General features: G+C 43.7%; 1 protein-coding gene and 1 long non-coding RNA gene across 3 annotated transcripts in view; one reads left to right on the top strand and one right to left on the bottom strand.

Annotated features, from left to right (window-relative positions):
• The window catches only part of olfm2a (olfactomedin 2a), a 55,643-nt gene extending 35,826 nt beyond the window's left edge, over positions 1–19,817 (bottom strand). Inside the window, exon 1 of the mRNA XM_086185476.1 lies at positions 19,489–19,817. Within this exon, the coding sequence (XP_086041602.1) occupies positions 19,489–19,545 (57 nt within the window). The 5' untranslated portion in view covers positions 19,546–19,817. The remainder of the gene's footprint in view (positions 1–19,488) is intronic.
• The window catches only part of LOC147244813 (uncharacterized), a 71,495-nt gene that overhangs the window by 13,052 nt on the left and 31,221 nt on the right, over positions 1–27,222 (top strand). Inside the window, exon 5 of one of the 2 annotated variants that reach the window (XR_015110116.1) lies at positions 183–1,163. The exons of the other annotated variant lie outside the window; for it this stretch is intronic. This is a non-coding gene — a long non-coding RNA (uncharacterized LOC147244813). Of the gene's footprint in view, positions 1–182; positions 1,164–27,222 lie in introns of those variants that run through there. 2 annotated transcript variants of the gene reach the window in all.

Below are 27,222 nucleotides of genomic sequence, written 5' to 3'. Positions count from 1 at the left end.
TTTACTACTTCAAGTACTTCATAGTCACCCATGTTTGCAGATCTATTATAGAACCTCAACATTCCCCCCGAGGCCGTGAACATTGTTGAAGTATCTTCTCTGGGGTTGTGTAAGTTGCTCTTTTAGGCCAGTTCACACCACCTGGTGCTTAGTTAACCTATTTTTGGTTCTCTGTATGACAGGGCGGAGGGAACCTTTGGACACAGAAGGCATTGAATGTTGTCGGTGGATGTGTCCTATTACAAGAGTCAATACAGCAGGAAAAACATCTCTTGGTGTCAACAACAACCGTCATAATTCTGAATTCAACCCTTGAGTTTTGTGTTTCTGCTTTTTTTCCACTCATAACTGTTTTACAACATGAAATCATCATTGTTGTACTTGTAATTAACTGCAGAGTGCATTTGTACTTTTGGGGACTATTTTATTGTGTATTTACCAGTACTTTTTGTACATTTTTGTGTATTATTTGTTGTGTTGTGTTGTCTTTTGGCTTGTCTTGTGTTCAACTGTGGTTGCGTCTGTCTACTCAGCTGAAATTCTGGTCAGAGCCTATCAATATCAAAGTTCAATACCCAGCTCTAGTGTAGACACAGTGTACTGAAATTTTTATTATTAATATAAAAAGCAACAATATTTTAATTTACGTCACTACACGTGAAGGAAAATCTTGAAGTCCAGTGTTGGTCGGTCTTTTAGTGGCACAAATAAAAACGTTGAGGAGGTGTTTCGATTAAATTTGGTAGGAAGAACTTGGGTTGGTGAAAAATTGCTTATGCTTTGGAATTGATCCAGAAACAAAACTGATGACATCATATGGTTTTGTCGAAGGTATGCGTCCTCCAAGTCCCCTCTAGTTTTAGTTTCTCTGGGTTACTCACCAGAAGAAGAGAGCCCCCTACAGTTGCAATCATTGTTTTGTTCCTTTTCTTCTTTTTTTTTTGACCCAGCAAACCAGGAGGAGCAATTGAGTGACGTTATTCACGGTAGAAGGACTGATTACCCCGATTGCTTCCTTGATTACAATCTCGCATGTTCATGGGGGTCTCATACATCGTTATTTGTAGGGTATTTTGTAGGAATGCACATCATTGTCAACTATCAGATGGCTCAATCAGGACACACTTTTTCCTCGTAGCTTGCTAAAGAAAAGGCTTGATCGAAGCATTAGACCAGAGCTACGCGTGGCAATCAGCTGACTTGCATTCTACAACACAGCATGCCATTACTCGCTGCTCTGTGCCTCCTCATACTCACCAGTACCGTCTGAATACGACAGTGCAGCACTTCCTGTGGCAAATGTGCTCAGTTGAATTGCCCACACACACACGGAGGCCCTCACAAATTCTCACAATTACTGTGATCATTTCCAGACCTATCCGAGCATCATGACCTGATTACCAATACTCCATAAAACCCACCCACCCTTTTCTGGATGCAAGAGCACCGAGCAGTCACATCCTGACTTTTTCTCCCATCCAGCTAATCAAACATTCTCTCTGTTGTGTAGGAAAGCTGGTAAGTAAATGGGATAATTACTGACAGAGACTTTAGAGTCTTCTGCCCAGCAATAAGGTAATCGAGGCTTAAAGAAAGCCTACTAAATGTGACTTCCCCCGCATGGCCACTGGCCTCTTCATCTCGCTCTTCGATGATCATCATGTTTTTCATCTAATAACCCTTTTAAATGGCACTATCTGTATGCATATCTTTGACGTGCTGATTTAACTGAAACCGAATTCGTTTTTCAGCCTCAGTATAAAATAATGCTGCCGCTGTTGCAACCTTTTTTATTGAGTTTTTTTCTTTTTTAGGCACATCTGTTATTTTGGCTTAAACTTGCTTATCCATAAATAATGAAGCTGCTGCCTCCGTGGTGAATGTTTGAGGTGCGTGCTGCTGTCTGAAAAACCAAACATAAAAAGATACAGCGCCAAGAATAATAAAGTTGTCAAATGGAGTTGTGTCTGTGAAAACAGAATTTTTTAATACAGCGATATATAGCCTATATATATTCTTTGATCTGCGTCTGGGTTCATTTGCATCCTATCATTACCTGGCAAAGGGCTTTGTTCTATTAACAATCCATTTATCTATATTTGACAAAGAGTCGACAGCTGATCTCAGGTGCCGCGCTCCTTGCATCTTGTTAGATCGCTAACCAGACGGCCAGTGGACAAAGTAGCCGCATTTTCTCGTTTGGTCTTTATCTGAGGCGTTGTTTTACAAATGTCACCTAGTCAGAAAGTGAAAGTATCGCCGTGATGAGCTTCTCACTGTTGCAGATTCCACAGGAGGAAAATCAGACCAAAACAACAACATCAACAAAAAATTATAAAAGATTATGAAAGAGTTGTTTAGAGGAAGAAAACAAAGAGAGCAAAAGAAACTAAGAAACAGAGAGAAAAGGAGCTGTGGTGCATTTGAAAACTCCCCCAGGTGATGAATTTACATTGTGTCTGTTTTCCGCTACGTCTGCAACAGCGAAACTAACAGGACCAGAGAGGAGCGGTGAGATTCTGCCAATTATAGTCAGTTTGACTAAGAGTCTGCAGCAGCTCTTTGTGAGAAAAATAAAACATCTCAGTGGCCTGCACTCAAACGTGGCTATGAGCAAACGGTGACCACTGCATCGCTCCAATAAAGCAAGAAATCACTGTACGTGTGTGTGTGTGTGTGTATGTGTGTGTGTGTGTGTGTGTAAGACTTAAATCTGTTTCAGGAACATAAACCAGACTCTTTGTAGCCACAAAAGAGCTGTTGGTGAATTGCAGAGTGTTGGGTCAGTGCTTTAGGTTACGGTCAGCCTTGATGTGATACTTCACCCAAAACATGTATTGTAAGAGTACTCGGTATTAAATAGGGACTCATAAAGATGTTCTGTCACAGCTGCGTGACTTCAGGATGCAGAAAGAGCCAGTCACGTATAGGATTTGGATGATAGAGGATGAAGTATTTGAGGGTTTGTAAACTGACATTTTTGGACAGTTTTGTTGTCGTATGTAGTTGATGACCATGGGATGCCAAAATGTACATACAATATACTCTTTCTGCAGTCTGGAGTGACAGATGCAGCAGGTGGGGAAAAAAAAAAATCTTTATGATGTAAAGACACCTTTTTGAAAGCCAAAATATACCTTTTCAGGTGGTGTATTGTTCTAATCTTGGTGTTGTAGGCTCCAGTGTTGGTTGAGGAGCAGGACCTCAGCTGTCTGAGTCACCAACAGTGGGACTTCACAGCTACAAGGGTTCAACTCACAGTCTCACTTGCTGAGTGTTGTCAGCTGTGCTGTGACCTTCTTATACTCTGTTTCTAACAAAATTTGCAAAATTGGCTCAAACTTGATTGTGCTTCAACAAGATAAATAATTAAAATTAGATGCAGAAGGTGCGTGTAATTTTCCCTGAGGACTTAATGAGGCAGAAATTCATTACATGTTCAAGATATTTATGCAATTTAATATATCATGAGCCAGCATTTGTTTTACATATCTTTGTTTGCGCACAATCTAAGTGAGACCAGCAGCTACAAAGAACAATTACAAAGAAAACAGTGTGTTCTTTTAACACTTAAATGGCCCGACTAGTATTAATAATGAAGGGACAGAACCAGCCTGCAGTGTGGAGCCCAGTTTCTCACACTCAAGCCTCCATTTGCAGCCTCTATCTTCAGGTCATTAATGCTCAGAGAAGCTGTAACATTTAATTAGGGAGACATTATTAGTAGAACACAGACCGACCGTGCAGCAGGAGAGAAATCCCAAAACAGCCCCTAACTGAATAGTACATTCACAGCCACATGAAGTTGGGGGGGGGGGGGGGGGGGTATGGTTGGGAGAAACTTGTAGATAAACAAAATTAGCTTGTCACTGTGTGCTTTTATGGAATTTTCCTGGTGGGAAGAGTAGAAAGGATTATTAGTATAAATAAACAGTCTTGTGTTCTCCTTGCAATCTGCAAAGTCTCTGCTGCACTGTCACAATGAGGAGCCGCTGATCCGTTCACTGATTGATTACACAAAGGAACCGACAGGAAAATATCAACACACTGGAGAAAATTAGAACACGGAGCAGGAATGAGGGGTATGTACGTTGAATTTCATGAGAGGGTAATATTCTGTTGAGTTTGCTGAGTTTGAGATGATGAGAGTAATGAGTGGGAATATACTGGGCGTGTCCATTTAACCATTTAGCAAATTTTAAACAAACTTTGGAAATGCGGTTAATAAGGAAATGCAAATAAGGCTTTTGAGTGAATGTACTCACTTCATATTTTAATCAGAAGATGATGGAGTGGGCGTAAGAAGAAGAGGTCGTCTTGGCTCCCTACACTCATCTACCAGCAAAAAAAATGGACTTGAAGTCTTGAGGAATTATTTGGCCGTGTTGTAATTGTTCTTTCATTCCAGCTCGCATCTGCAATGACACACGCTGTCCAGGCTGGCAGCAGAATTCACCACATCAGGGCCTCCCATCTCCAGCCTTGCACATGAACACATGTTTAAACCACCTCAAGCGAGTATAAAGATGTGTTTTGAATGTTGCCATTCCCATTAAGCCGTACTAATGCCATACTTCAAAATCCGCTGATGCTGATGATGTTGAATTTGAAGTCTAGTGTTTCGCCACAAGGTTTTGTTGGATCGTCTCAGGATCTTTCAGCTACTGCTACATTTTTGGTGAATAGACTGAACTGTTGTCAACGTGCAGCTTTGTGTATTTCTTACTCCAGTATTTCTGTGCTGTTGTTGGCTGCAGTGTTCCATTTTCAGGATATTGTGCTGTAGGTTTGCTCTTAAATCCAAGCAAACCTACAATGCTTAATGGTGATATTTATGAGTGCAGCCTGGGAGATATCAGAAAGGCCATCCTGGCCTTAATATTCCATTCAGCTCAAAGAGAGAGGGAGAGATGATATTTCCCCCCTAAGGAGGAGCTTCCTTCTGTAATCGTTAATTTAAATGTTTTCATTTGCTGTCTTGAAGAAATGGCAGACTCCACCGCTCATTCCTCTTGGGACGTCTCATTGTTGTTGCTATTGCCTGATTGCTTCGGGTAAAAAATGGACAAGAATGCATTCAAATTAAGATTCAACCTCCAAGCACGGTAGATTAGAACGGCAGAAATACCATTAAATAATGAGATTTAGAGGGTAACACATTCTGGGGACAACCTGCAGATTAAATCATTAATTTAAAGCGACAAGATGAGACCCATGCAAAGGCCCACCTCTGCATGTCAATTGTGTGTTCATGTTAATTTGATAAGCAAACACTGGAGTATAGACGGGCTCTCTGCTCTTGTCCCCTGGAGGCAATAATAATCTGTCAAATTCTGTTTATGTGCTACAGACAGTGGGCTTTTTTTTTTCCCCGCACTGCAATTCCCTAGAAGTTGTTGCGTGGAGGTACACATCAGGTGCAGTTTGACCTGAGTATCAACATCCGCATGAAAATAGATTTGTTCAAGGCTGTCTGGATAAAGAGGTTTCAACATGGTAGCTGTAGATATCGATCCCACGTACCCTGTTGAAGAATATGCTTAATAAGTGAGAAGTGCTCCTCTCTGATGCCACCCCCTCCCCACTTCTACTCTCGCTGAGCAGAGTAAGAGATGAGATCTGGGCCTGAGAGGGCCACTAGCCTGAGGCGCTAAAGCTTAAAGGAAGAGAGAGAGAGACCTCTCCTGAATACCTATTCATCACATCACCATTAGTGTGGCTGAAGCACTCAGCTGTGCTACACAAAAATATAACAAGGATTACTGCATCAGATCCCATAGCGTAGCCGGACATGATAGGACTAGCATTTCCTGCTGATATGCAGCTAAGTCAAGACTTCACTCTGTTTATTTTCCTCATCTTATGCTGCGGCGAGATGCAGGCATGTTTAGAAATCTTATGACACCAAGCGCACAACCTCAGATAAAGAGGTGCAGATTGCAATCATCACGAGAGCAGGTTATTTTTTTTAATAAGTGTATGACACCCCCCCCCCCCCCCACGCACGCACCGACAGGCCACATCTTTTCCCTTCCTCACTGTCTGTCACCACTTCATGGTTTCTTCCTGCTTCTTCATCTTCTTCTTCATTGTGTGTCTCTCTGTAAGCATCAGGATGAACATGTCATTTTTTCATGATCGCAGTCATATTGATGAAGCGATCTGATGCTAATCAAAGACAATCTGCCTCAAGTGTCAGTGATACTCAGGGGAATAAAATCATGATGATGCACCTGATTATTATTCCTCTTTCTGGTTAGGATGGGAGGAATAATAACCCCGCCAGCACAGTCAAGGAAGCACTCTCCTTTCTCTCGCTCTCTCTCTATTTCTCTCTCTCTCTATCCCTGCCTGCAATCTCCAATTTTCATTTCAACCAACTCCACATTGTCTTCTTTTATTTCTATCTCACTTCCCAGCCGTGCTGCCCTGCTGCTCAGCTACACCACAAATTCTAATGCTGTCCACATCCTCTCGCGTGGTGCTCTGACACTGACCACCGACCATGATCACCTCAGCTTCTTGGCTTCACAGCATTTGTGCATGTGAGGGAGACAGGGCTAATGGAGTGTGCTGTGGAGAATAGGAGGATATTTAAAGCCTGTAGATATTATAAAACACATTTCTTAGCTATATTTGCTCCTACACACACACAGCAGATGTCATTCATTAGGATGCATACATTCAGGTCAATGTTACTAAGGGAACTAGCACACACACTTCATGATTTCTGTGCAGTTTAGAGTGTGTTTTCTTTGTGCAGGCTGTATTTGTGTCTAAGGCTGGGGTGGGTGATACTGGCTCTAGTTTTGCTGTGTTTGGTGAGTGTGAGTGACAGCATGGAGCTAACCTTTCGTTGCCTATTCTTGGATGATCTGCTGCTTTGAAAAAAAATCTGCTCGGCAGATTTTCTTGGAAGAGATTTTTCTTTTTTCTCACAATAACAAGTTTGAGGCGTGGTAAGCTCGATAAATATCACTCTGCATATCAAATGCACTGCCTGTAACAGATGCTTTTGATGGAATACTTTGATTTTCAGTCTTAAAAAATCTGCCTTTTTGGGGCTTGTTTACTTTTTAAGGGTGTTTCAAGCCAGATTAAGATGATCCATGAGCCGGTTCAGGCACTGGGTGTCACATTAGGGTGGTGTGACGGCAGGCGAACGCAACCTGAACTTTCACTCTCAAAAAACTAAACTTAGAATACTAATTTTACAAATATACAGCTGAACGAGGAGGGAGAACAACAAGCAAGAGTAAGAGCAAGAACACAGGGGATCCGAGCACGAGAGAAACCAAACAAAAATTCAAACACTTAACCGTTCACGCAAGTTACAGGAGAGCGAGCACGAGGGGAAGGAGGGAAGGAGCCGACTGAATCAGAACCACTAGGTGCCGAGCAGATTACCTCACACTTGATCACACAAAGAGTGACGTTAATAACTAAAGAGTCCAAGATAAAAAAAAAAATACAAAATTAGAAGTGTGTAGAAGTAAAAGCCAAGAACTAAACAGGCTCTGGGGCCTCTTGTGCTCATGTGTTCCAGACTCATTCAGGAGAGCCATGTGGTTAAGACATATTGTAGTTTTGGGGAAATTTTCCTATTTGAACAGCCAGAAACTCATCAATATTTTCCTGAATTTGGTCACCGAAGTGATGTAATACATCAATATTTGGCTAGTTTGGATAAGAGTTGACTGTTTATGGTCTCAGAAAACTCATTCATGATCCTAGGTAAGCATCTGGGCAGGATGCCTAATTCCAAGCTGCGTCTAGGGAGAGGCTCAACATCTCCGGTCAAAGGCGTGTGCCTAGAACCTTCAATCATCAAAATGACATGAGCAGGACACTGCTGGATACACGGGACTCATTGAAAAGTTCCCTCTACTGTACCTAATAAAATCCAAATCAGAGCCATTCCATGAAATTGTATTCCAAGGTCAAGAGGTGACACATTTTCTTCCAATGTTGTGGAATCCATCAAGTTGGGTCAAATCTCTTCCAGTAGAAAAAGCATTGCAAAAATATTCTATTTTACTTTATGATTAAAAAAAAAGATTCTTACTGAGTTCCCAACCGTCTGCATGCTAACTCTTTCTACTGCCTCTCGTAAGTCCATATGAGGTGTTCCCATCCTATTATACGCTACTGTGTCAGTGTGTGTTTTGTCGACTTGGAGGAATCCCAGGGGTTTTAAAATCAGGGAGCATAATGTAATGTAAGCTGGTGTTCCTTCCAATGGAGTATCTTGTTATCTCCCCTCTCCTACATGTCGTGTCTCTATCAAAGGACCTCTCTACCCTCCTCACCGTGGGGCTGCAGAGAACCGCTATGGCAGCCTGCTTGATATGCAGCAGTGTCTGGTGGCTGTTGGGCTCCCACGCCTGTCTGACTGGAACCTTTAAGCCTTGGTGCAGTCACAGACGGAGAGAAAGAGAGAGACGCCTTCGTCAATGGCTTTACTGAGTGGCTGTGACAGTACCACGCGGAAAACACATCGATTAACTGGTTCCTCTTGCCATCCGCTTCTGCTGTGTAGCTCTCATCTTTCATTCGCCAAAATAAAAGCCCCGCAATTGAGTTGGTTTTCAGCATGGGAGGAAATCTGTCATACCCACACACGGTGGCAAAGAGAGGATTCTCTGGAATAACAGTAGCATGGATTGTGAAATAGAAAGAGAGGGAGACAAAGTAGAGCAAAAGAGATAGAAGAATGCAGTCTGAGGAGTTAAACCTTATCAGCACTCATTCAACGTCCGCCGCTGCTACAACTTTCAACCTCATGAAATGAATGTGAGCAAAATGTAATTAACTTGAAGAGAAAACTATGCTGTGAAAAAAAAAAAAAAACAGGAAATGTGACATGAAAACCAAGCAAAGATTTCTTGTGGGCGTAGTATGTTTTTCAAGCATGCGATGCAGCAGATGGAGGCAGAATCGATGTGATGGTGTTTGAGAATGCATTACGGTCTTCTGATAAAGGGTGTGTGTGTTCCAATAAAAGATGAGAAGAGCACCGTTCAATTAGCAGCTTGCTCAATCTACTGAGTCTTATAAAAGCTTTTGTATCAGAGTAGGAAGAGAAGCTCTAGGCACCCACAGCCATATTTATATTCCAATCTTCTACACAGAAACCCACATTGCCATGCTCATAAAAGATTCATCGAGCAGGGGAAAGCAAGGTCGCGCAGAAAACTGGTCAGGAGGTGCCTACTACAATGGCAAAAAGATAGATGCAAAAAGAGAGAGAGAGAGGGAGGAAGAGAAGGCATTAGGTGACTATTGCGGAAGGTTAAAATGTGTCCACCGCTGAGCAGATGATCAAGCACGTTCGCGCTCTAATTGGCATCTGTCACTCAAACTACACCGACAACCTCGGCCATGTTTGTTGGTATCGATTCTATGCACTGCTCAGCACTTTGACTTTTGCTGACATGTTTGTGAACTAGAGAGACAAAGACAATGTGTGTGTGTGTGTGTGTGTGTGTGTGTGTGTGTGTGTGTGTGCGTGCGTGCACGAGAGAAAGAGTGCATGACTGGATCTGCGTGTGTGTGTGTGCGTGCGTGCCAGTTCTGGGTGTTGTCAGAGAAATGTCACTCTTGCTTAGAGTCACAGACATAAACCTCTGGGAGTCCTGCACCCTCAAGCACACTCACACAGAGGGAAGGAGAGAAAGTGGGGGGAGAGAATGCGATATGGGGATGATATTCATCCCACCCGTCAAGCTGATCCTTCCATACGTTTGATAGCCGGGCAAACACATGACATCCTATATATTATCTGAGCACACTGAATTATTATTTTTTCTTTTTTTTTTTTTAAAGGAAACTCTTTGTGCATTCTGTCATGAAATCCTGTGAAAGTCAGGTAGAAAAAGGGGACGGTGCAAGTGTATAAATCTCTTCTGTCAACGGATGAGTAAGCAGCTGTCTGCGAGGTCCACCCCATCATTGAGAATCCTCTAACAACTGTATTTAGTTCTAAAGACCTTTCTAATGATGATTGTGAGCCACCTTCCAGTCAGCCAGCTCAGTTTACGGGAATGCTAATGGTCTTGTTCAGACAGTAAACCTGAGGGCTTTTCAACAAAAGAGAGAGAACCGCAACAGAGGTCATTTGGAGCCCGCACAGCCCCGGAGGATAAGTAGTGGGCAGTCTGTGGCTCAGAATGAATAAGTGGTCATTTAAAACATGAACTAAGATTACTGGATTTTTTCCTCTGACTTTCTAGTTAAGCAGGAATTTCCCTTGTCGTCTGAAGTAGCTGCAGATGTGCAGGACCTCAACAGTAAATGTCCCATGTGGGTGGCAGTTGATCGGCCCACTACTGTTTGATTTCAGACCTCAGAAAACAAGCAACATGAAAGGGAATTAGTCCATCTGTAGGTGTTAGTCAGTAGGGATTGAGGGCATTCAGTCTATAATGCTTGGAATGGCTGCTGTTAAACAGAGAGCAACTTCAAGTCTGCAGGTTTATCTTTAATTTAACTCAAGTCAGGAAGCCGTTTGCACATTTACCGGTAAGGGGAGGTAAGGTCATGCTGACACACCCTCTGAACCTCTTTAAAGGGTCCCTTGTGTTAGCCTAACAGCTAGACCGCTGACCTCACATGCTCCTCTTACCCAGCATTCCATCTGTTAACCAATTACGCGCACTGCTGCCTGCCTTCGTGTCTCATCCAGAGCGCCGCAGTAGTAAAATCAGTCACCCTCTTCACCCTGGGCCGCACCAGAAAAAAAAAACAAGCTAATATCACCCCTGTGTGAGTCATGAACAGACCACATTTAGAAAACTGACCCAGAAACAGGTACATCATCAAAAACCACACTAATCTCAGAAGCACACATGGCCATTTAAGAGTGTACATGCTAAAGCGCTAAAGCACCACAGCACCATTCCAAGTCTAAATTTTTGCCAGAAGACAACCTGGTAACAAACCTGGGGAGCCTTTAATTACACGTCTTTGTCCTTCCAGCGTGTGATGTGAATGCATTTCACACACACAAAAACACACATACACATCCTTGATGATGAAGCGGCAGGCGACATGAAAGCACATTAAACAGTAAGATGAGCAAGTAAACAGCGGACAGGACAAAAGCTCCGAAGCCTGGTTTCTTGAACAGCGTCTCTGTCATGAAACAAATCAGTCGTAAAACTCTGACTCACGAACTCAATATCATTATGGGGGTCTCGTGGTTCCAGCTCTGCCCTATTCAGTCATGACACAAGCACATACTATTCAATCTCTTCAAGCTGAACCAAATCAAACATAATGCAACCCCATTATCTGCAGATGATTGTGAAGCAGCACATTTGTGTATTAATGGCGAGTGTGTGAAGGTGAATGCAGGGCTAGTGTGTACCTACTCACTTACACACCCACGTATACTCCCAGACTGTTAATGACTGGCAGGCAGACATTAGAGTATGTGGGTTATCTTATTCTCGTATAAAAAGAGCAAGTGCAATAAACTGTATTTGCCATTTATTCTTCAGGGAAATAAGGCTCATATCTCAGCTCTTCTTAGGCTGATATTATGAGAAAAGAAGGTGAATTAAAGAATATGCTAAGCTCTAACATTTGATTTAAAGTTGTGTTCAAGCCTGACCTTCTAAATGATATGTGTTGGTAATGCAATCGTTGTAATGCAGACAGGCACCGGACATGTCATTGCATGGCAAGGTGATTTTAACGGCTGAGTGTGTGTCTTTGCCTCTCGCTGGCAGATTTACATCCCTGCTCCTGCAGCTTTTCATTTGTTTAATTCTCTAGGTGGTGGTTAGGCTGATGCTTAGCAGAACAAACACTATTCAGACTGCTAGCTCGATGTCCTTCTTCCTGGGAGACGCGTCCGAAATCACTCATTTCTCAATTTATAGCCTGCCGTGTACGGAGCTTTTATAGCACCATTAGAATGTAGAGTGAGAAATATTCAACCCCATATAGACTCAAAGTATCCAACAATGCCTCTGGAAAAGTAGCATACAATCAATGGTCACTAATCAGCCACAATGTACTATCGTGCATTGCGCTGGCTGACATAAAGCTGGCTGACAGACGAGAGGAGAGCTTGGCTAGTTTAAATGTAGCTGCACTGTCAATGTTAATGGTTATATATTTTTCCTGTAGAGTATTTCTGTAATGTATAGTTATGTTTTGCTCATTTCTTGGATTTTATTGTTTTCATATGTGGAACCCAGGAAGTACCAACTAATGCGGATCAATCAAACAAATGAACAAATAATGTAAGGGTAGAGGGGGAGGGAAAGCTAACAGTAGTGAGCTGGCGCTGTGTTTTTTGCCGTAAAATGGTGTGATGCACACAGATTAACTTGACAATTGATTAAAAAGCCAGGAAGCACCAGCAATATTTGTGAACAGAGCAGCAAAAACAGTTATTAATTACTTTGTTTTTATTCACTTAGGTAAATAAGATCATTCTTATGTGTTAACTACTTAATAATATGCTAGTACAGTAGTTACATCTTGTGCCCATGCAGTGGTAGACAGTGTTATTTTCATTTTGTAGATGAGCTCCCTATATCGTCCTGTAGTAGCGTTTCCTAGTCAGTGAGTAGGAAGTCATAAACAAAGGAGTGCTTTTGGATACAACCTGAGCCTCTTCCAGTCTCGACCCCTTCATGCTTTGAGTATTATCTGGTACTAGTGTTTATGAAGCTGCATGACTTACTGTGACTGAGTACAACATACTAGTATCATTCAGTTTTTGTTAGAGGAACATCAGGCTATTTCAAGTATTGCTTTTCTTACTTAGTAAAATTTAACAACAAATAGCTGAACGCACAGATATAAATTTACTGAATTTCTTACGAAATTAAATTCAGTTATGTCATAATATAAAGTGAGTATCTGATCCCATTTAAATCAAAAACTAGTGCAGATAAACTTGCTTAATCACTATTCACACGTAATCAAGTGACTTTCACAGCTTTCTTGTTTCATCTGTATCGAACTCCGGTCATTTTACTCGGCGTGGTTCGTTTGGACGGGCGTGAGTACAGCATTCAAACTCGGATGCGGAAAAAAACAAGTGGGCCTCTTTAAAGAGGTGATCTCGATCCAGTTACAAACACACTCTGGTGTGGTCTGTTTGTGGTGTGAACATGATTCAATGATGGGAGGCCCAAGTACAAGACGCACTGAGTATGTTTGGATCAAACCAGCCACCGTAGCCTGCTGCGTGGGCTGTTGACGCGCTGTGTAAACATTTCTGACCTCTGTCAACCAGCTGTTGGCTGTGTAGCATGAACCGGGGAGTTACCTGGACCTGCTGCTTCATTTTGAATAACGTTGGATATCCTGGAAGGGAAAAAAAAACCCTGTCCTTTCTCCACCTAAAAAACCCTCGCTGATGTCCGATAAATGAACAGGCAACAGCTCTGGCTGTGAAACCGTATCGATCCGAGAGGGAAACGCACCTAGTCTGCCTACTCATCAGCTGATTTGGATGCAAACAAATGAACAGCCTTATGTAGATCAGATTCATTGTCAGAAATACCTGATCTCGCTCCACAGGCTCGTAACAACACATTCGTAAAATCCTGATCCATATCTTTGCCAGGATGCTAACCATTAATTGCTATCCTGCTAATGGCCTGGAACAGTCTACAGGATCCAGGACCATTTGTGCCTTGCAGAATTTTTAACATCTTTACACCAAATGTAATCAAAACCTTGAGTTTTTATAGATATCCTGCCAGTGAACACATGACCTCCTTGGCGGAGGTAAAAATACGCCGTTTATTTTTTTTGAAGACAAGCTTCATTGTTTTGTAGAATTGCTGTGTAATGGTTCTGAGACAACAGGAGAGGAATGCACCACAAGTGGCTCAGTCATGTCTGGCCAGGGCTTTTATTGTGATCCTGCTGCTCTGCTCTCATTGGACTGGCACCAGCAAAAGAGATTTTTTGGCCAAAAGATCAGTGCCAGGCCGGAGGACTAATCAAAGCTGTCTTGAATGGGACGTAAGCCAGCCCAGCTGTTTGTCCTGCCTAAGTGTGACTGAGCCGAGGTCTGTCCTCGTTGTCATCACATGTTGAGACAGTCATTTCACTGCTAACATCCGGCTGATGCGCTGTTTTCTCTTCTTGCGTGGCATCAGACCTAATATATATCAGGCTGGTAACTCTTCCACACAGCTCAGAAGTGCTCTCAATATAGCATCAGAGCTACTGTTAAATCTGCATCCATAAACAACCTCAGTGACACATATATGGCAGCAGTCAAATGCTGTATAATTAGTTCAATATCAGTAAGATAAATGTTCCTGCCAAGTGATGTTTTTAACACTGCACAACTCACGAGTGCTCATTCCTTTGCAGCACTTGCCCTGTAGCTATAAATCGACCTCGGCTGAGTTTCTGGTGCAATTGTCAAACAAATCTGGAACGAGTAAAAACAACCTAAGAAGGTCCTAATTGGTTGGACACTTTAGAAACTGTTTGTTTGTCGTGATTCCCGGTGAGAGAGGACACCTGGTAAATAGCTGAGAAATCTAGCCAACTGATTACACTGGGTTCTGTCTCCTTACTTGAGAGCGACAAGCAATTAGGGTCTCACCCCCACTGCACTCGGTGTTTGAACAGAAAAACACCAGAGCAAGTGCTCATTTCCATCACTCGCGTTAGTGCTGGGAAGTCTTCAAGGCCAGACGTCTTAAACTAATAACTGCATTCCCCTGGCACTGCTTTGTTCCAGTGGGGCAGCAACAGTTTTTCCTCGAAACTTGAAAGCGATTTCTTCAAGTCCATGAAACAATCTGGATTAACTAGAAACGGTAACAACAACAACAACAACGACGACGACGCTCATACATTTCAAATCAGTTTGGCAAGATTATTAGTGAAGAAATGTTGGCGGATGATGATGTGATTTGCTGACTTTTGCATCTAAAGCATGTGTGCAGTAAACTACAAAGTATATGGATGTGGAGCAAATGCTTATATATTCACACATTTGTTTACGCGGTACTTTTTGAGCATTTATATAGAGATGCATTCATTTCCTGGAGATTTACCCTCATCGCCACCTAACCCTAACTTCAACCCTAACAGCTGCCCTGAAAATCTGCATTTTACAAGTAAACATGAGTTGTCCATACTTGCATGTAGTCCTAGGGTTGCGTCATGGCCGAGAGCTACAGGCTACATTGAACGGTGAAGCTAACAACATGGCATCAGTGCCATTTTCCAAAACAACATGTCAACAAACAACAACACTTGGAGTACTTCCCATGAGCGATATGGAGGCATTCTATGGTTATATTACCTTGTTTTTTCTTAGAGGTGCAAATCTGTTGCCAATTTAGTTGTTTGGGAGATTACTGGAACATCTTTTCCTGTGAAACTCCAGCAGTGTTTAGAGCAGTAAAAAAAAAAACCCCAACTTGATCTAGACTTCCACCCTCACACGAGGGTGAGAATATCATGAATTTTCATTTTTAAGTCAACTATCCCTTCAAGACCAGATGTACTGAACAGCCATTTTTGTTTTTTAAGGAAAGATATTAGTAGTCATGTCATTTTACATTGAAGATCTAAGCTCTGTGTGTGTGTGTGTGTGTGTGTGTGTGTGTGTGTGTGTGTGTGTGTGTGTGTTTGTGTTTTTCTATTTCATGTTTTTATCTGCAACACAGGCTGAGAAATAAAGGCTTTATTGGACCTTGGCAATTCCATCAAGTTTTTCAGAAACCCTTGAAGGGAATGGTTAAAAAAAATGCCAAAGTTTGTCCCCGAAAGTGGCTTAAACCACACACACACACACACACACACACACACACACACACACACACACACACACACACACACACACACACACACACCCATTCTTGTTCTTCATTGAGATACTGTAATGTATTCCAGGCCCCTTACCCTGACTTTAACCATGACATCTCAATACCTGATCCTATACCTAACCATAAACTAGGTCTAACCCCGCCCCCAAAAGCCAGGTTTCTGACCTTCAAACAGCTCTTTGAATTTGCGAATTTGTGGCTCAGCCACCGTCCTCATGACGTGAGACCACACACACACACACACACACACACACACACACACACACACACAGGTTTGTGCAGTTATCCCATTAGGACAATCCATTGACTTCCATTCATGTGGACAGCCCGAACCCAGGTCTGAGCTCGTACCTTAAGCCATATTAAATCCACTCCTGGGTCCCCAAGAGGATAGGAGTAACAAAACCCCCACCACATATACACACACACACACACACACACACACACACACACACACACATACATCTTTTTTTGCAGCTATCCATATAAGGATGACTTCATGATTCATGCGGACCCAAACCCTAATCCTAATTCTAATTTTAACCTCAATCCACACCTCAATTCCAATTTTAACGTTGTGCCACATGAGGGCTGGTTTTCATTCTCCATGTGGACTAGGGGTCCTGATACAGTTAGTTTTTATACCAGGAAAGGTCTCCAATTGGTAACAAAAACCAAGTACAGACACACACACTTGTGTCAGTGTGTTCTGTGACGTGTGGCTTGATGCGCACACTATAGCGCGACATCTGTGCCAAAGTCAAGCAGGTGCCCATCTATATCAGTAGCACTAAGGACCCCTGGGCTTTACGGGTACTTAACAAACACACACAGTGAATGAACGAGCGCATCCGTCTCATTAAAGCCCTCTAAATATTTCAAACAGGCTTTTGCTGAGACCGGCTGAAAATACGTGGATATCTCCACTGGTAGGGAGTGTTACCCTCATTGCACCAGATACGCAAGAAGTCATCAATTCTTTATGTTTGCAGTGCAATCTTCCGGAGACGGGTGGCATCGTATTTTCTTTCAGCCCTTTAAATATTTAATGTAAACACTTATAACAAATTGTCCCCTAAGGCCAATTACAGTATGAACCCCGTGAAGAGAGGATATGTTTACAGCTATTGAGATATAACGGCAAGTCATCAGCTACAGACTCGGTGTCAAACTCGAAACATCCGTTGTTCCTCTTTTACCAAATCAGTGAGTCTCGTTTTTTTTTCTCATTTAGGCGAGTTTTACTTGAAGAGTTTGCATTAATTATTCGATCAAATTTTTCATGTAAGTAGTTGTTGAAAGACTAATTTACATACGAGGAGGTCTAGTAATAAAATAATTATTAGCAAGGGACGTTTAAGTTGCACGCTCTATGAATACGATGCTTTTTTTATTTTGCGGAGTTAATCGGTGCATGAAAAGTATAACACTGCAGCAAATCCATGGACGCATTGTTCACAGCAGGGATCAGCTGATGGAGATCAAACTGGCCACCAGCTGACATTGCAACCACAGGGACAGACCCACCCCCCCCCCCACCCCACCCCATGGAATTGTGGTCCAGAGTTGGGTCCAAACAACAGAGATGGATGAAGAGATTCAAGCCACACCCCTTCAGTTTTATGGTTGTGCGATTGTTGAACAATGGATGATGTTGTGGGGAGTCAGAGGGACTTTTGTGCGTGTACCTGTAGCTACTGTCCCAGCTGGATACTCCCAAACCCGCCACTGCCGTTAAGAGTTGGTCAGGCAGACCAGAATAAAGAGGGTGGAGAAAAGGGAGCTTTGCCACTCCACTTTTATCAATAACAGATTGATGTCCATGAAAGAACACTTTGGCAGCATGGTTAGCCCTACCCAGAATTGTTGTTTTAATAAATCAGTATGTGTGATGTCATCCATTCTGAGCACTTCAATCTGATTATTTCCTTTTTCCAAACTGCATTTCGGGCAGCTGCAGGCTGGCGGCGGAGGGATGGTGACGTACTGCCATCCGCAACTTCACTGCTTAGATGCCACTAAATCTTACACACGGTCCCTTTAATTTTGATCCCCTCAGACTCTGGTGGCTTGTTCCGCACATGGTGTGGTAGAGTACAGCTTGTTCATCGTTGCACATCTTCAAGATCTCAAAGGTCAACCACAGCGTCGACTCAACCCGTTTCAACGGCATGTAAATCACCGGTATATGTTGCACATGCCCTTCACCTTTACTGTGTGTTACAGCATGACTGCAATCCAGGCTCCTCTTCAGGCTGGTAAATCCACAACAGTGACTCATATCCTATCAGGTTAAATGACAACGAAAGTGTCATTGACTTTAAATGAAATTATTTGCATTGGTAAGAGAAGCAGCATTGAGTTGCATTGTCTGTAGGCCGCTGGAAGGCAACCTCTGGGAACCACAATTACAAATAATCCATCTCACCCTGGCGTTTTATATGCCATTGCTCTTGAGTATCGAATTAATTGCTCATATACGTTATTATTTGTTTGCTTATCCACATTAAAAGTTTTATTTCAGCGATCAATCTCTATGATGGTCATACAAATCATTGCCACTGCGAGAGGCTCTCGTTAAATGGACTCCCTTTGGTCGGAGGCGTGCCGCGGCGCTGTCCGTGGTCCTGAACACTCGAGCTGCAGGTAAATCAGAGCTGGAGACGGCGCCGTCACCGTGTTCATCATTTTGTTATTGTATTTTCCACATAAGAACAGGAAATTGAAGCTGCCTTCTCTCCAGACCCCGTGGTGTTCTACTCCGCTGTCGCGCGTTTGTCCCGAGACTTCCCGTGCGTGCTGACCAGTAGGATCCAGCAAGTTTACAAGCTCCTGTCTTGACTGAAAGCTTTTCTGGGTCAAATAATTTACCGCCCTTCACTTCAGTTTACAACTGTCACATCAAAGCTCGTCATTTTTTACCAAACGGGCAGCGGTTTTCTCTGGTGTCATGCACCGCAGCACGCCACACACGCACGCCACACACGCACACACACGCGCATAAAAACCACAGGCATCACACATCGTCAAGATGAGGGAGCCGTTCGTTCCTTGACGCGGCTACGCTGCTAATTACGCACGGCTACTATTCACGGGTGCAGTCGCAGACGTTGATGTCATTGCTCGGTTCTTTCACCTTAATCCGCGTTATCAGATGGCCTGCGGTTCTCTGAGGGGCCCAGGCATCCGGAGGGGGTCTAAAAACAACGACCTCCAGGGCAGCCGAAGCATCACAACTCACAAATATCAAGAATACTCTCGTGAAACAAAAATGACGCGTTCCGTTGTTGGCCCACTTTTTTTTTCTCCTTTGGAAAAAAGGTTTTCTTAACACGTATATGAGCACCTAAGGGAGCCCCGCGTGCTCAGGTGAGCTCTGCTCATAGCTGCAGCTTCCCTGCAATGAACTTTCTACTCACTGTAAATATTATTGCTCCCCGTGCTTGAAACTGAAAGTAAATCCCCCTTACAGACGCGGTTCACCTTTTTTTTTTAAATTAATTCTGCAATACAGTTCCCGCAACATAACATTTCCTCATTTTCCAAGACCTCTCACGCAGCTGAGGTGTTGTTTGAAGGTTGGATCGCCTCTATCTGAGAGCAGGCATGCAGGCAGACCGCTTTAACAACTTTAGAACAGCGCTTCATCATGTGCCGGGCTCCTTACCTCGCAGGGGATGACAGCTAACATCACAAGTAGGAACATGGCACTGAAGAGATGCATCCCAGTCGAAATGATAGCCGAGACCAGGTCCCGCAGCTCTCTCCCCCCACCTCTTTCTGCTCCCTCACTGAGGCGGTTTCTTCGAACACAGAGGGATTTGTTCAACGCTGTGTCGGCTGTGCGCCACCAACCTCATCACCGGGACGCACGGCAACCCTCTATGGTTCGCGACCAGCCGCCTTTCCTCTGTGCAGCATAGACTCTGTTGTGTAGGCTGTCGAAAGCGAAGGCTCCTATCTTCCAATGTAGAAAGCTTCTCAGATGCTGGAAAGAGGCGGACAGTCAGCAGTCTCCCACCCACCCCACCACCACCGCCACCACCTCCCACCTCTGGGTCCTGCAAAAATAATTGCGACTGAGCAAGGAGAGCGGAGGAGAGTCGCAGAGGTTGGAAGGTGACTGCTGTGCTTGCGAGGTGCCGTCGCTAGGAGCAGCACGGAGATGCGCTCGGAGCCCAGTCCGAGTAGCACTGATGCAGCCGTGCGTGGCCGTGCGTGTGCGTGCGCGTGCCCTACGGATAAGATAGATGGCTAGATATTTGTTTGCAGTGTTTTTATTGATGACACCTCAAGGAAAGAAAAAAAAAAAGCATCTCAGCATCTTTACTCCTGCTGCAGTTTGTGGCGATAACAAAATTAATCCGTTTCAGAGCTTTTGTCAATTCTCAAAGATGCGTTACAGAGGTTAGAACCAGAAAAACACACAAAACACGGCAGCAGTCACACACTATTGCACATTAAAAAAAGATGGGTTTTGATTAGAGATTTAATTTTGTGTGTGTGTGGGTGGGGAGGGGGGGGGGGGTCCAGATGTGGTTATGAAAGCTCAGGTGTCACTGGCATATCTTTTAATCTTTAGAATTATTCAGGACCGACTCAAGTCCAATTAATGTAGATTATCCTTGGCCCGATTAGAATGCAGATAACAGCCGTTAGATAACGGAGGTAATTTTTCCAGGCAGGTGAATCTGTCAGTGATTGTGCCAGTGTGTGTTTGTGTGTGTGTGTGTGTGTGTGTGTGTGCGTGCGCGTTTGTTTGTGTGCGCGCTAGCTGTCTGACAGTGATTGGATGGTAGGCCTGTGATTCCCTGGGGCTGTGTATGTTGGCTTCTGGCAATCCCGAATCTGCTCTGATAACATCCCAGCCTCTGCTGCCCCGTCTACCCTCACCTCACCCCTCAATAATACGGGTCGGCTTAAAAAAACAAAAAAACATGAAACCAGCATTCTGTCGTGGGGCATGTGCAACCTGTTGTCATGAATCATTTTAAAGACTGACCCGTATTAAACAACAACAACAAAACAGATAGATTAGAATGAAAAGCGTAGCCGGGAAGTGTTTCTGCCCTCTCCTTTTCCCCCTTCTACCATATTCAAAGAGATAAAGCACAACCAACACAAATGTGTCATATTTGTAGAAAATGGCCAGAGCAGAACGTGACGTGTCATTGGTGCAGGTGGCCAAATGTTCAAATTGATGCAGAAGAAGAGTAATTTGGAAACACAATATCTGTTAAAACCCTTCACTGTGAAACCTTGAAATGATTTCTAGAATTTGTCCAATAGAAAAAGGTTGTAGCAGGATTAAGGATAATGAGAGCAGATGCTAATGCTGGTGATGAATCACTTACCGCAGAAATCCTGCAGCTCCACAGTGTTCTAGGTTTTAAAGTCCCAAAGCAATCACCATTTTATTGAATTAGACAAATACAATAACGCCACGTGAAGGAAAATCTAAAGGGGAGGGGTGGGATAAATAAACTTACATTTATACATGTGTAGTTCAGAGTACGGTTTTGCCCTTTTCCTCTGACAGATTTAGGCAAGGGTTGACATCCTCCACCCTGCTGCTGCGCTCACTGGCATGGTGCACACCCCTCCATTTTCCCAGCAGGAAAAAATACATGGCGATGAAATGAGTAAACGGGTGAGCCAGCAGAGGGGTACAAGAAGGGAAAGATGGGAGTGAGTGTGAAAAAAAAAACACTGTCTTATCCTTGTCACCAGTTATTTAGTGATGGATCAGGGGCGGAGCCAATGAAAGAAAGGATAGGAAGGGGTCTTGGCAGTGTGTGTGTGGGGAGGGGGGGTGGGGTATAAAACACTGGTTTACTCTTAATAAAGGATTTTGAAAGAACAGTACAGATGTTTTGTTTTGGCATACCCCCCTGATGCAACTATGCGTGCCCCGAGGGGTACACGGGGGAATCATGGCAGTAGAGCATGAGGATGAGGATAATAGAGAAACCCCAAGCTGCCAGTGTGAGTAAAAGTGATGTTGAGTCACTGCACGGGGTCAGAGTGTCAGTGTGTTGAATGGTCATGCTGAGGAAACACACTGTACAACAGACTCCTCCCTTCTCCTTCTCCTTACTTCCTTCCATCCCTTCATCCAGTTGAGAGACTTGGGGTGCTGAGGAAGCTGAACGGGGGAATGTTGAGGTAAACTCAAACAAAGCATGACCCATTTATCAAATATGCTGCATTGTTCTCTTGTTTTATCCCCGAGTCCGACCAAGAGGGCCAAGAGAAAAGAGGAAATAAAGCTTGAGGGCTGTTACGTGTCCTTTCAGGGAGGTAGGCATTATTTCTCTCACTTCACATGCATTGTGTTTGGTGGATGTGGCACTAAAATCACATTAGCGTTTACAGTTTTACAGCCAAGCCCATTTTCAGCCACTTGAACAGATTCTTCTTCTTCTTTTTTTCTCTTTTCCCTCCCCCTGAAGTTATGTTGTCCATTTATTAGCAACGTTTCTGTGTTTATGTGTCACAAAGGCGACATATCTACTATTCTGAGATGGCCTGCTGACCTTATTTAATGACACCAGCATCTCTTTGCTAGTGTGTGTGTGTGTGCACATGTGCGTTTGCCTCTGACTGCCTTCAGGCACTCTGCTTGTCAAAAAGTAGCTTTTCCGAAGCATTAACACACACACACACACACACACACACACACACACACACACACACACACACACACAGCCACTTAGATGGTACTGTGTGTATCGAGCCACCATGCCAAGCCTATCATTATATAGATTTTCAGTTTCCTGCAGTTGATTCTCTTCAAATAATTGCAAAGCGAGGAGCATTCTAAACACTCTGACAAGGAAGTGCCGACCTGGAGGAAGAGGAGCTTAGTGTTTTGTCCGTAGCTGTGATGAATATTAGACAGGTGGATAGGCCGGGTGAGCGAGTGGACTGTAGATCGGGACACAGACGTACATCGACTGTCTAATTGGATTTTGTGACGTTTGAGTGCATCGTGCTGCTCTATTCATCCAGTAAACATCCGAGTCTCCTAACAGAGCTTGTGGACTGTATTGATCTTCGTAATATTACTGCAGCTGCCGCCATGGATTCTGAGTTATTATGCAATAGGAGTGAAAGACCACATGCCCCCCGGAAGCATCCAAAAATCTACATTAGCGAGTCCATTGGGCTCACAGCTGATGAACTGTGTGTCTGAGATTAATCCTCAATGATTAATACACACAGGCACGCATGCACACACACACACACACACACACACACACACACACACACGCAAATCACTACAACTTCAACATGTCAATAAACAACAGATGGAGAATTGTTAACCCTGATACTCCTGCTAACATAAATCATATGTGAACAATAAAGCTTTATGAAAACAAAAGCTTTTGAGCAAAAACCTTGCATATTTGACAATCCTGCGTTATAATCTGTGTGTCAGTGTGTGTGTGTGTGTGTGTGTGTGTGTGTGTGTGTGTGTGTGTGTGTGTGCGTGTGTCGGTGTGGACCAGAGAAGTTGCTCCGTGTGGCGTTCCAGCAAGTTTCTCAGGGCTGCTGTGCTGCACGGCAATCATCGTGAGAAAACAACATGCACACTCTCAAATCTCTGCAGTGCTGCTAGAAAATCTCCTTCCTTTAGAATGAGCTTTAAAAAAAAAAAGTTTGCACACGTCTCACCAAAAATACCAGAAAAAAGGCTGCGAATGATTATGACTCATGATCATGGGGGTTATATACAAACGGTAGAGCACTGCTTTTAGTGGGTATAAGAGTGAAGGAGAGCAGCCCGAGCCAGAGCCGTGTCTCAGCAGGTAAAGCGACTCGCTCTGCCTTCAGTCACATGGCTTGCTGCAGCTCACACTCACCCATGTGCTGAGTTTGTCTTTTAAATCACTGGTGAAAACTTATTCAAGCATATTGAAGGCAAAAGCTTGTTGAACTGGGTCATCGCAAGGTTCCAGTCACATGCTTATGACTGAGATGTCCATTGGAGGGTCGAGGAAGGGTGTGTGTGTGTGTGTGTGTGTGTGTGTTTGTGTGCATTTGTGTCTGTGTGTTTTCATCGAGATTCCTGAAATAATACACAACAAGTTAGTGGTGGTGAAGCTCAACCAGGCGTTGGGTCAGAAGGTCGAGAGCGCTCTGTTGTCATAGCGATGCTCACACAAGAGCTCAGGGGGGAGAGGTGTGAAACCTTCGATGACCGCCTGAAGATGGAATTAAACACAGCTTTTCACACCCTCTCACAGCCTGTCTCACTTTACTACCTACATGTAACCAGGGCAACCGGGGCAAGGACATCTCAGGTTCAGCTGGGGTTTCTATCGACACACTCAAGCTTTGCAAACTCGTCATAATCCAGCAAACATCATCAATCACCACTGAGATTCACTGCAGGGAATCGAGGCAAAACTCTTGAAGAAACGAAGGATGGCACAAACACAAGGGTCCACTTTTTTTTTTTTTAAATGAACACACTCCAAGGATCACGTCCCTGCTTTCCTTTGAACCGTCCTGCTCTCCCTCGGTTCCCTCCCAGAACACACAGTAAGCGGCTCCCTGAGTTGTTCTCCGTGGGCTCCGTTTGTGTTTAATTGGATGAAAAGATGATGCATAAAGCGGGAGGAAAGAAACATGAGGGATCCGAAGTCCATGTAGCCGGGGGTAATAGAAACCAGCAGCTATTTGTTGTTGACATTTTTTTTTCTGCTCCATTGAAACCGCAGCAGCTTCTTTTCTTTTTTTTTGTCATGGATTTGGGGCTATTTTTTTCTCCCTTTGCTGCCTATCAGAGGTGTAGAGCTTCTTAGTATAACAATATTGAACAATTCACTGCCAAACTTTCCGAAGTGTTGGCGAGGGCCTGTGTGTGTGTGTGTGTGTGTGTGTGTGTCTGTGTGTTCTTGTACTTGCTACATATTGAGGACTAGAATACGTATTTAAGCGACAGAGTTGGGATATTTTTGGAAAAAAGGACATTTTTAGCTGGTCCTCACATCTTCAAAGGGTCAAAGGGTCTTTAAGGTCAAGGTTAGAATTAGGTTCTGGTTAGGTTTAAGGTCAAGGTTAGGGTCAGGCAGTCAGTTGAGATGGTTGCGTTTAGCTAGGGGCTAGGGAATGTATTACATCAATGAAAGTCCTCACTAAGATATAAGTATGAGGGTGTGCGTCTGCGTGTGTGTGTGTTCGTAGCTTGTGGGGTGATCTCAGAAGTACTCTTGCAGGCTTTGAAGGTCTTGCTAAAAGAGGCTGTCTCCATTAGGGAAGAGGAGGTGGATATCACACGCCTCCCCTCAGCAACCTACTGTACGACACCCAGCAGGACCACCAGTGGTAAAAATGGTCTTCGTGATTGTAATTTAGGAAACCAGCGATATCCTAAAAGTTCCACACAATTTTTTCATGCACAATCCCAGAAATGCCCAGTAATCATCACTCCTGCACAAAAAAAAAGTTTTAAAATGGCTCTGTTGAAGCCGTGGTTAAGGTTTGGTTATGTTAAGGCAGCAAAAAAACACTTGTGTAAGGACAGATCACTGTTGGGTTAAAATGCAAATAAATAAATGCAAACAGCTGCAGTCTCACTGTGTCACTAAAAGCTGTTGGCTCATTATTTTGTGAGTAACATACAAATTAAAGTCCATTAGTTTTTTGTAGGTATAAGTACGTGGAGTGAATGAGAACGGCCTGATTTTGAAAATGTGGAAGTTCAGTTGTGATCTGAAATCTGAAGTGAACTTGTGAAAGAGGAAGGGGGAAAATGAAAAATGGCTGATAATGCTCCCGTCTAAGCCGTCGTGTACCTCCGACCAATGGAAAGGAAGGAAAAGGTAATAATCAGAGAGGAAAGAAATTTGTGAGTATTTCTGGATATAGCTGCAGCTAACGCTTCTCTTCCCTTTGCCCTTTGTTAACTCTCCATTCTCACTGTAGTTTCCGAGCATCCATTTGGACTGACAGTTCCCACCATAAGTGTTCTCCCCCTGCACGTGTGCGCGTCTCTGGTTATCTTCAACAGAGGAGAGCATGACAGAGAGGAAGCGATAACAAGTGAGGCACTCGTAGGATAAAAGAATGCTTTTACATAATTAAGCAGATAGAAGTGATTACAGCAGCTTATCCACAGAGCACGATGTGTGTGCACATTCAGCCTCATTATGAAGTTAAAGACTCCAAACTGTCGCTGATGGCTTAATTCCACAGTGGAACAAATGCTTTAGAGCCATTACGGCAGTTCACAAACCTTTTCCTGAACACACAAGCAGTCATCTGAGACACTACTTTCTTCCTTCTCTGGTGTTTCTTTATTTCTCCTGCATGCATTATGATAAAAAAAATCTCTCATTTGCGTTTGGATACCCTTGTGACCAATAAAAACACAATAGCCTTTATATGTCCTGTGTTTTTTCGCCTCCTAATCCTCACCAGAGCCTGGCCAGGTCTCTGTACTGTACTCTGATTTGGGAAGTATTTGGGGGCTGGAGTCGTCCCTGTGGCTTCCATTCTACTCTGCCAAGCTCCACCGGGGCAGGCCAGCAGGCAGCGGAGTGTGGATTCAGCACTTCTCGGGAGTTAGTGTCTGAGGCCGGGCACAGGGGCTTTTATTTTGCAGTTTGCTGCTGCATTATTGAATCAAAGGAATGACTCAAACCTGGATTGGACACCGCCAACAGGCAACATGCAGATTTGATGAATCGATGATACATTGCAGTGTGAGAGGGAGAGAGGGAGTGAGGCGAGCTGCAAAGGGACACCTGCAGGACTGGATCAGATAGAGGCAAAGCAATAAATAAACTTATTCAGCCTCAACTCCATATCTTTGTGTTGCACACTTACATATGCTGACAGATACACAAAGAAGATGTATATATTCCATATCACACTTACATGTATGAACGCGCAAAGAACACATACCAAATGCACATGAGTGTGCTCCATCCCCTGAAGGCCTTCATTAGATAAAAGGAAAACAGCTCTTTCCAGAGCTGCAGTGCAATTATTCAGTGTAGTCAAGCATGTCTCTGTGTGACAAAGCAAATTGCTTTTTTGGTTTGCTGTTCCTGATACAGATAGGCTCTCAAAATCTGAAGGAAAGCCTCGCGCCACTGCTCTCGACGCAACGAGAGATACCAGCAGTTATTTACCCCGCTGTGTACGCTCATGTTTACAGATGACTTCATGCATGCTCGTATGTTGTGGATTTGCGCGCAGATAGCGGTGTTTTGCTCTCCATAGTGGTGCGTCTATCAGGTCTGTTTTATTGCATTTCAGCGATATCTAAGTTGATTGATGGTGGCCAAATGTTGTTCGTACAGAGTAACGTGATAATCAACCAGCAGCGGAACAAAGCCTGACATTCTAGAATGATGCCTGGCGCAGCCGAGGAGGCGCCGGGCCTCTG

The sequence above is a fragment of the Aulostomus chinensis genome, chromosome 18 (genome assembly GCF_037954235.1).
Source record: "Aulostomus chinensis isolate RoL2024-O1b breed Wild chromosome 18, RoL_Achi_v1.0, whole genome shotgun sequence".
NCBI lineage: Eukaryota > Metazoa > Chordata > Actinopteri > Syngnathiformes > Aulostomidae > Aulostomus > Aulostomus chinensis.
Note: the sequence above shows the minus strand (reverse complement) of the source record. Positions and strands in the feature narration are given on the sequence as shown.